This window comes from Hypomesus nipponensis, chromosome 27 (genome assembly GCF_054491055.1).
Source record: "Hypomesus nipponensis isolate SF chromosome 27, ASM5449105v1, whole genome shotgun sequence".
Lineage (NCBI taxonomy): Eukaryota > Metazoa > Chordata > Actinopteri > Osmeriformes > Osmeridae > Hypomesus > Hypomesus nipponensis.
In genome coordinates this window covers 13,151,403-13,162,382 of record NC_140387.1, presented here as the reverse complement: position 1 = coordinate 13,162,382, position 10,980 = coordinate 13,151,403, and the positions used below count along the sequence as shown (strand labels likewise).

The following is a 10,980-nucleotide window of genomic DNA, read 5'->3' as shown; positions in this document are numbered from 1 at the left end:
AGCATGGTTTCATAAAGTAGCCTATAAAACATTAACTATTAGCCTATTAAAGTAACCTTATCTGACAGAAAGAAAATAAACTTATGCAGTCCAGTGCCCCCCCATGAGTAGCTAGCTACTGTATAACGTTAAGTAACGTTAGCTAGCAAGCTAGCTTGCAATCTACCTAATTGTCAATGTACGTTTTAAAGCACGACCAAAATATATTTTTATACTCACCAACACTACTGCCTTCCTGTTGCGAAGGACGACCTAGTCTGGCAGCTAAAACTGACTAATTAAGAATCAGCCAATCAGGAGCGGCACTCCACTCTGTGGCTCTTTTACCCCTTTTCCACCAAAGCCGGGCCGGTGCTGGTTCTGGGCTGGTGCTTATGCGGTTCGGTGCTGGTTCTAATCTAAGAACCAGCTTGATTTTCCACCGACAGAGTATAGGGCTACTACGTCATACGCCTCCGTTGTCCTAGCAACGCAGCATGAAATCATTGTAACAACTCATTACAACATTGTCACACACAACAAGTAATCAAACATTGAAGTCATTGTCAGAAAAATGGAGGAATACCTACCAGTAATGTTTATATTGGCTATACAAACGTATACTGCACTTCGTAGACGTGCATTTACAGCTATTCGTGGTCGCTATGAAGAGAGGTTACGTTCAAGAAGAACGGTAGGCTAATTATCTCGAACGTTTTGGCTGTTAGTATTATAGCTAAACGTAGCAGTTCATATGGACTATACCTGTAAACAAACCAAAACATACATGATTTTACCTTTGCAGATCGTATTATGGCTGAGGGCAAGGCGGAGGTCACATGTTGTGTGGACATACCCCCGATCACGCTATTGGTGGGACACAGTTGTGCCGGATTTTATTCCTGCACAGTTTGTTCAAAACTTTCGAGTGTCCCGGGAGTCTTTTGAGTACATTTGCGATCAGGTCAGACATCTCATGGGCAGAGCGAATACAAATTACCGTCTCGCTGTTCCTCTGAGAAAACGTGTAGCAATTGCTCTCTGGAAGCTGGCCACCGGCAGCGAATATAGATCCATCAGCCACCTTTTTGGTGTTGGAATAAGCACAGTGTTCAACTGTGTTGAGGATTTCTGCGACGCTGTCATAAATGTCCTGCTTCCTCGACACATCGCTACTCCAGATGCTGCCAAGCTCATTGAAATGGCCACATTCTTCCATAACCGCTGGAGAATACCACAGTGTGTTGGCGCAATAGACGGAAGCCACATCCCTATAATTGCACCTGAGGAGTATCCCCGGGACTACTTTAACAGGAAAGGGTGGCACTCGATCGTCTTACAAGGAGTTGTGGATGGGAAAGGCCTGTTTTGGGATGTGTGTGTGGGCTATGCAGGGAGTGTGCATGATGCTCGAGTGCTAAGGCAGTCCCATCTATGGGAGCTACTAAATGATGGGGAATTACTGGGAAAGAACAAAATGGCCATCTCTGGCTTTAACGTTGGACACTATTTAATTGGTGACCCGGCTTACCCCATGCAGAACTGGCTTATGAAACCCTTCTCCGACACTGGCAGACTGTCAGCAGAGCAACACACGTACAACTACAGACTGAGCAGTGCGCGCTCAGTTGTAGAGATGGCTTTTGGGAGACTAAAGGGGCGATGGAGATGTCTTCTCAAAAGAAATGACTGCAAGCTGGAGCTGAGCAAGACGATGACCTTGACCTGCTGTGTACTTCATAATATTTGTGAAGAGCATGGTGACAATTTCATTGAGGAGCACGACAGGCAGTTCAACATTCAGCCTCCAGGTCAGGTATTGCCTGAGCATGGTGAGCTGGAAGGGGCAGACATTAGGGCAGCCATAATGAGCTACTTCAACAGAAGAGAAGAATCAATGTTTGTACTGCATAGATAATTCAATTGCAAAGAGTCCCCTACAGTCTCCTCCCTTAACTGTGTTCTGTTCTGTTTACCTGATAAAAGCTGCACATCTCATCAATTCAAGTTTGAGTTGTTATTCACATATTTAAAACTGAAGAACAAGAATACATGGATAAATAATTATATTTTTATTAATAAATAGTTAAATATAAAAACAAGAATAAGTAGATAAATAATTATATTTTAAATTCATAAATAGTTAGATGTAACAATGCATATTTCATTTATTGGCTTGGGACTCCATCGCCGTCACCATGCGCCCCATAAGACCCAGCAGAGCGCCCGTATCTGCCTCCATTTTCTGCATCATCTCCCTGCTGAAATCTAAAAATCTTGTGTCTGCCTTCTCCATATAGACAATTAAGTCCTCGTTTGCACGCTTTCTTTTTCCTGTTCACAAAACAAAACAATACAGATTAGAAAAACAAATTAGGACAGTGGACAGACAGAAGGTCTACAGTAACGACTTCACTTGGTTCACCAAAACATGCGCGTCTTATAATTTGTTAACTAAACACATTATTCCATTAACAGACATCCCAAGTCTCCCAGAAGCTCCCGCATTCCAATAGCGGCTCCCTGACACCCGCAAATGCTATACAATCTCCCTGAAATCGGGGATTTTGTATTTATAGCGAGCGAGAGACTGTCAAATGGTCATTTCTGGTAGGGGGGGGGGGGGGGGGGTAAGCGCTGGTAGAGGGGGGTACAGCGTCCGGATTGCGTCCCGAGGGGAGGGGGGGGGGAGCCACCCCCCTGAAATGAGTCTCTGCAGGTCGGGATGTCTGCATTAATGCACAACACATCTTACCTCCTTGGGCTTTAGCTTGCTGTACAGAGCTAGATGGTGCCGGTGAGCTGCTGTCCCGTGGCATTGGCAAAGTTGTTTCCTCACCCTCCTCCACTTCCACATCAGTGACAGACAACTCTATAAATAGCCAAATCAAGAGAATTGTGTCTTAAACATAGTCTTGCAAACTACACTTACATAAACTTCAGTCTTTTTGTGGTGACAAACGTCAACTCGTGAAAACATTTACTTTTTACCTTTGTAGCCATGGTTACGGAAAGTTAGCTAAATAACAAGAGCTAACCTATCAGCTGTTTTATTAACTAGCTTCAGCTGCTAACGTCAACAACTTTAACGTTACCAAACGATTTAATGTAATGTTAAAAGGAGACACAGTTAATAAATATATTAAATTACTTGACGTAATGAGAAGACCTACCTGAGGCAGCGAAACTTTGTCCGCTGTCATCCATCAATGCCTCCAGCATTGCTGTGGCTGAATTCAGCGCCCCCCTCACCTGACAAGCCGGTCTGTCACCTAATACCGACTCCAGGATGTCAAAATATGGGTTTTTCTTAGGACGACCACTGCCACTTCGCCCAAGGTCCTTCTTCTGGTCCCTATATTCTTTTTTTAATTTTTTAATTTTATTTATTAGTTGCTCTATACTTCTGTCGTAGCCAGCCGCGGCCATCTCCAGCTTTATATTTTCAAAAATTGGTTTCGTTCGAACGGCACCGTCTAATTTATTTTGAACCTCTGTGGTGGACCACAGAGCCAGTAAACATTTCGTTTCCTCCTCAGACCATTGTTGTTTTAGTTTTGCGTCCATTGTGTTACTGTAGCTGTACTGGTCTTTTTTTTGAAGTGGCGGCGTAATGTATAGGCCTATTGTTTTTGCACGGGACGGGACGATAATCCCGCCCCTGGCACCCGACGTCATCGGTTCTTGTTTCTGGCCCACCTTAATGTTGGTGCGGAGTTGGAACCTGTTTTTTGGAACCGGAGCCAGGTTTATTTGTGTGGAAAACCGAAGAACTGGTTTGAGAATTGGAACCAGCCCAGAACCAGCACCGGCCCGGCTTTGGTGGAAAAGGGGTATTTGAGGACTGTTCTAGGTTGGTGTCGGAAAAGTTTGAGGAGCGTGTTCAGTTGATATATATATATCCAAGTGTTGCTTTACCGTTCAAATAACGGAAATTGTGTGCGTGCAACTACAAGTAAGTTAGTCTGTTTGTTGTTGGTTGTACCACATCATAATGTTACTGTGTTTCTTGCGAGGCAAGACCGTTGTAGCACGTTGGTGCTAGCTATCGGATAATGGCGGAGTCTCGCATTAGCCGTGTGTTCTATTGTTTAGAACGCCGAATATAGGCGGAGATGGCTTTGCAAGCCTTATGTTGTTTTTGTATATTGTGCAATCTTGTTTAGCGTTTAGTATAACACTGCATTGAAGTTTGATATTACTGATTCATGCCTATATGTGTTTCAGAACCACACACATCGATATGTACATCGTTAGTCAATAAAACTCATAAAAGGAACATCTTGTTGCATTCTGATCGATGCCCCCTGGTGGCCACAACCCTTTGAAGATCAACGCATAATACAGTCCTTTTAAAGCCGCCAAAACACTTCCGCTTCTGTCTCCTCCACGTCTTTTCTTGCTCTAGTCTGTATCCGTTTTGTGTTCGCCATATTCCTACTTGTACTTTTCACAAATGTAACAGGCGGCTGTAACTTTCTAGTATTAGCGCGAAACCTTTCTTTGTCCCACGTTGATGACGCAATCCCTACTGAACGCAGGATTCTGGTGGCAGAGCATCAGATGACAGCCTAAACGACATCATTCATCAGTGCAATGACTAGATTCGCTAGTGTGAGAAACCTTTTACATGAGGATGTCTCAAAAAAAAAATTGGGAAGCTAATTAAGTGGTTTCAGAGGAAGAAACTTTTGAGAAGTAAAATGAAATGCAGAAAATGCTATCATGGCATGGAGCTGAAGGGAAGGGGGAACAGTGTGGACCAATATGCTTGGTAAGAAATGGATTGCTGAGATCTCATCTACCATCTAAATTCCTAACTATTCAATGCAGCTGCATTACATGCTATTCATGTATTTTTTCAACGTCATACGGGACTAGACTGGGCCTACTTAGTGGCGGATCTAAGGGGTCGCAAGGTGTGGCAGCTACCTCCCCAATAAAAAATACTGCCGCCCCAATCTTCCCATGGAAAAATGTGATTTGTACATTACAGAACATTTAATAAATAATATTAATGATACTGTTTAATTTAAACTACAATGTTCTAGCCTAATCATTTACCATAGGGAGTACTGTACCCCCCTACTTTGGGTTTGATTCGCCTCCAGGAGGCCACCCAACAACTTCCTTCTGCCACCCCATTGCCACCCCGAATGAAAATCTCTAGATCCGCCCCTGGGCCTACTTAGGGCGCACAGATTTGAGCTAGTGTGCGCACACTCTCTTCTCTTAGGTGAATTTAGCCTATTTATGGCCACTACGTCTTTTGCCGCTTTTCAGTAATATGCATGACTTCACATTTCCATTCACAGTTCTCAATATGTGGGCTTTTCCTTATCATGTCTTTTCTAGTTTATAGTCAAATATGGGGACATATACAATTGTGCTGATTTTATTGTTATTGTATGATGCACCTCTCTAAATAACAACAACGGTATGTTACTCTTGTTTGTTAGGATCTGTCAACGGGCTGCACATTACAGAAAGCCCACACAAACATTACCTTCAAATTCGTTCAACCCAGAGTTTAGCAACTAGTTTTCTGCTAAATTTTCACATTTTCCTGCAGCTCATCTTTCTGAAATGTTCCCCTTTTTGTTTTGCATTTTTCTTCTTCTTTTCTTCGGTTTTCTGCCTTCATCTTGCTCCAGGTCCTTTCAAAAATACCTTTAACAGCAGTATCTTCCAACTGCCATTTTTTTCTCTTTTCTGTACTTTTCTGCCTTCATCTTTTTGCAGGTCCTTTCTAACATACATTTCAGGCCTTTTAAAACTCCAGCAAATAATGTTCTGCAAAATTTTCACATTTGTATGCATTGTTTCTCTTCTTTCAGATTTTTTTCACTTTTTGTTTTGCATTTCTCTTTTCTGTAGTTTTATGCCTTTGTCCTAGCCTGGCTGCCAGCCCAACTTCTCCCCGCCCACAAAAAAATTTGGTCGGGAAGTTGGGTCTGGAGGGTCTCGTATTGGGAACAACTACATAAAACCAGGATCGGGACGGACCAATGAAATTGCGGGCTTTATACGATGATGGACAGATGATCAACAGTAACGTAATCAACAACGTCACGAAAGAGCCCTAGGGTTGAATTCGTTTTCAACAAACAACATATTACGTTGCTCTGATTGGTTGTAGGTCTATCCAATTGAGCGAAGAGGCATTTGTTTTACGAGTTCGGTTGAAACACGCCCCGTAGTCACAGCCCAACGGAGAGTTTTCAGACTCATATTCTGACTAGAATTATGAGTATGACAATGTCAGGCTACCTTCGTCCAGCTCCAGCCCCTATTTAAAATACCTTTTGGGCACTTTGAAGCTTCAGCTTATAACTTTCAAAAAATGTTCAGCGTTTTTAGCATGGTCAGCTATCCCCATTCAGTTTTCAGCATTCTCACTGCTGTTTCGCAGGAACAGCCTTTTCTAGTTATTATTATTGTTTCTCGTCACACCCCTAAAACTCAGTCAATATTTGGACTACATAGACAACAAAAGTTTCGTCTTGGTAGCGATTGAGTTGCTTGTATTGGGATTTACGTTCCGTTGCACGGTTTAAGTAGACAAGTTTTTGTGGCAAAAAGTGAAGCTAACGGTGGCTAACTTGCTAGCCACAGTCACTGACGCCACTAACGTCACGAAAACTTGCGTGACTATCTCTAGCAGAACATTAGTTTAGCAGCTCGTTAACCTCTGGGAGATGGCTAGGCTAACTGCTTTACTGCAAAGCAGCTGCAGAAACGCCACAAGCAAAGAGACCTGGGTGATAACTATTTGCTAATTTTACTTAGTGATATGACACACAATTGTAATGTGTAATGTACAATATAAGCTAATATTATTAAGGAAGTAGACACATCTAGCATTAGCCTAGCCTACTTGCTGGCGTTCAACACAAAACATCCCAAACATGAGTCGTTTATAAGTATCCTTCCCTGGCAGTTAAATCAAAAACACTCATGTCTTGTGAGTCTTGTGACGGGTAACCACGTGTATGTTACATTTGGTGTGTTCGACATGACCCGACTTCATGCGGTGCTGCAGGCGGCTGACTTGAAACAGTGAATTCCGGTTACACTTTTTGTCCGACTTGAGACGGCGCCGAGGATATGTCACTGTGACGTCGCCATCAAAGTACCGTGAGATCAATACGAACTGCCGGCTGTGTAGCCGAGCGCATTTTCTGAAGAGCAACTGCACGGGTTCAAGTGACCACACAGCTATTTCATGATTGGCCAGACTCACACACGACAACTTTGACGCGTGTTTTGTAATATTCGGACACCTTCAGTTTCGCCAACGCTCAAAAAAGTTTAATTAAATTAAAAATGTGTTGAAGAAAAGGTTTTAGTCAGCCTCTTCACTAATGGAAAGACTACGTTTAATTATAAATAAAGTAAAGTAAGCAAACAGCGCTTGATCGGCCATGGCTGACATCAACGCAGCAAACCACGAGAAGCTGGAATGTCCGACTTCACAGAGCCGTTTTCAACTCCTCCCCGACTGCAAGCGGCTACTCTCACCGGTCGTTTCATGCAGCCGCAGTCCATGTCAAACGCACTTATTGGCTTATAATATACAGAGTTTATATCGCGATAAGCAACTAAGTGAGCGAAGAAACGGAAGTTACTGTATTTTGCCTTGGCATGACCACTTACTATAGACTATAGTATACTACCATAACTTCAAAATAGGGGTCAAAAGTGCAGTTTAAGATCAACATTTTCAAAAAAATTGAATTTACATAATGTGTAATCACTAAAACATCAAACTGATAGATTTCAAGTGTCATACCTAAAATACATTTGGCGTGACAACTACTTTGAAAGTGCAAAAACTTTGAAGTTGTTCTTCTCCGTTCTACACTTCGGCGAATTACGGTCTTTTGCTTTTGTAGGGCAGTATGGCTAAACTTTAGTATGTCAAAAGAAACATTAGATTACAAGTAAACGATTTGTGGGTGAAATTATCATGACCTGTGGTTTCAAACCAGTGTAGCTCACTGCAACGCTGTAGCCTACTAGCTACTAGTGTAGTACTATAGCTAGCTAACAAAAACATCTCCACAGCTGTTTACAGTAGAAAGTCAAACGAAACGGCGGCACGTTTGGCACTACCCTTACTTAAATCAAAAGTCTTTCAATAGGTGAAACTATTTGACTAGTGACTACTAAACTGAACTGCATTGCCACAGCCTAAACTTTGTCAATCTGTTCATGAAAATAATTAATATCAGCTTGACTTTACAATGGAAGTAACGTTAAATCGAATTCAACCAACGCAATCGCTACCAAGACTAACAGTCTAGTAGTAGTAGTAGCAGAGAATGTCTAATAAAGGGAAAACTCCCACTCTCGGGAAACTTCCGGGTTCTGAACTGGTTGCAGTTCCACTCAAGTTCCATATGAGGGCGCCAACGGTCGAGTGCAGAATGAATGGAGGTCTATGGAGCTATACCCCTCAAAATCCACTTTTCTCAGGATAATTTTTGTTTCTAGTAATTTGAATTCTGAATTCGAAAGGGGAGGCAAAAAAAATACACACCGCTGGGTGTGTTAAAGTCGTCTTTCCGTTCTAAAAAGCCTTTGAAAATGTCATTGATGTCATACACATCGTACAACCAGAGCTACTGCTTGACGGAAAGCTCTGGTTACTTCCACTTTTCTCTCGAGTCATCAACAACACAGCTGACAGGTTAGGCTCTCCCTGTCAATACACATGCTAGAAAGAGTTTTGGCTTGCTAATGTTGTTGCTAACGTTGCTAATGCTCTGACATTCTGGTTCTGCTTCGGATGCAATTAAGCGGGATCTCTGGTCGTAGTCAGTCCTTCACTAACCAATCAGCATTCGTTAGCTGAATGCTAGCGTGTTATGGGCAACAACGACTTACCCTGTAATAAATCGAAAGGACATAAGTACTCGTTCATTCAACTTTTGACCTGTAATCCATGTTGAACATGCAAAAACTACAATCAAATCTGAGATTTATCAACGACAATCAGGCGAAAGAGACAAATGTATCCGTTTAGCTCCATAGACTACTATTCAACATGCACTAGCTCACGATCACCCCCAGTGGAACTCTGGTGGAACTGCAGACAAATTTGGTACAAAGGAGCTTAATAGGGAGTGGCAAGGCTCTCCTTAAACAGACTATGTATTGTAGAGTTATGGCAATATTTTTACAATATGATTTGATCCTATTGGTTGAGCTACCAGCATGCGACCTACTCTGCACCTGCGTCAAGCGTGCATTCATTGCATTCACAGAAATCGCTTGAAATGAGTTCACTAAATTGTATGTACAACAAAGACAATTATTGAAAATGTTCATATTCATTTTGCACTCAACCGCGATCACTTCCACTGGAAATCTGGTGGAACTGCAACAACATTTGGTACAATGGGGCTTAATAGGGAGTGGGCAGGCTCTCCTTAAACAGGCTCTGGTAGTAGCCTACAATTAACCGGGGCAGCATCTCCACACAGGGCTATACTGATTTTGCCTTGTTACTGACAATGATCACTACCACTGACATTTTTATGAATTAGGCTACTGATTTTCCCCTAAATAAATGGGGGCATATTTTCAGTCAGCAGATGGTACTATTTGAATCGCGATTCCATTTAAGATAGCTACTGCTGGTAACGTTGTTTTTAAAATAAGGTTTAAAGGGGGTTCTTTATTAATGAATGAATGCAATATGAGTAGGCTAAATGCCTGAAAATATCAAGGGAAAAACATACAATGATGTTTAAATCATAGAGATTAGGTCAATTTTTACATCGGTTTGCCAAATGTATTCGTTTTGATCCAACTATGAGGTTGCTGATCACCAGTCCCTCTTGCAGGAGAATTGAGAAGACAACTATTTCATTCTACTCTTCACTATTACATTTACATTTAGTCATTTAGCAGACGCTCTTATCCAGAGCGACTTACAGTAAGTACAGGGACATTCCCCCTGAGGCAAGTAGGGTGAAGTGCCTTGCCCAAGGTCACAACATCATTTTGGCACGGCGGGGAATCAATCTGGCAACCTTCTGATTACTAGCCCAACTCCCTCACCTCTCAGCCTTCTTACTCACTGACTATTAGTATTTTGAGTTGTAAATGAGCAGAACAAATTATGCTTTTAAATCTATGTAATCTTTATAATTAATAAGTAGGCTATGCATTTTTATATAAAATATACAGAATATCAGTTGTAAAATGTAATTTAAATACAGACCCCTGCAACCAACGCAAGCAAGCACACCCTTCGATTTCCCCAGAAATTGTACCCTCTCTAGGTTAATATGGCTTTTCAATTAACCACTTTGTTCACCTGTCTACCATGAGTTACAGAGGGGCTACACATTATATCAGGCCGTTTTTTCATTTGAAATAACGTGTACCCCCACCCCTAACATGCAAAGGGTCTGTCCTGCCATCATGTGTGCTATTTTATATACATGTTGGTGGGGAATAAAGAGCTGGGTTCTTTATCTAATAGATGTATATGATACCTAACAGGTACACAAGCTAAGCCTATCCAAAACTGTGGTCCAAATAGCCGTGTAAGAAAATAAAATGACTAGTACGTTTAAGCAGTACAAAACGGTAGTGGTGATAATGCTCTTAACACGCACACATCTCGATCCTCAACACGTGTGCTGATACCAGTATGGCTAAATCTGAAGTAATATTATGCAAGAACCACCAACTCTCCCTCAAGTCAGCCACCTTCTCTGATGCACCAGGCTCCCTCCTGTCCAATTACCCAGAATTCAATACAACACCAATCAAGGAACTACCTATTGATGTCATATTAGTTTTCTGGGATTTAAAGGAGACATGTCCCATTACAACTGAAGAACTGAACAACTTCAAAATATGACCCGGTTACATATATGTGCATAAAGTTAAAAGATTGAAACTAATCAAACAAGTTTTGAAAAATAAACATTTGATTACATTTTAGATGATGGAATATGCAGAAAGAATAGAATTAGGGTATAT

At 41.8% G+C, this 10,980-nt stretch overlaps 1 protein-coding gene across 1 annotated transcript; it reads left to right on the top strand.

Annotated features, from left to right (window-relative positions):
- The first annotated feature begins 955 nt into the window (after positions 1-955).
- Positions 956-1,897, top strand: LOC146220845 (uncharacterized). Its single transcript, XM_084693221.1, has one exon. The coding sequence runs from the start codon at positions 956-958 to the stop codon at positions 1,895-1,897; it is 942 nt and encodes a 313-aa protein (XP_084549347.1).
- Positions 1,898-10,980: the final 9,083 nt, after the last annotated feature.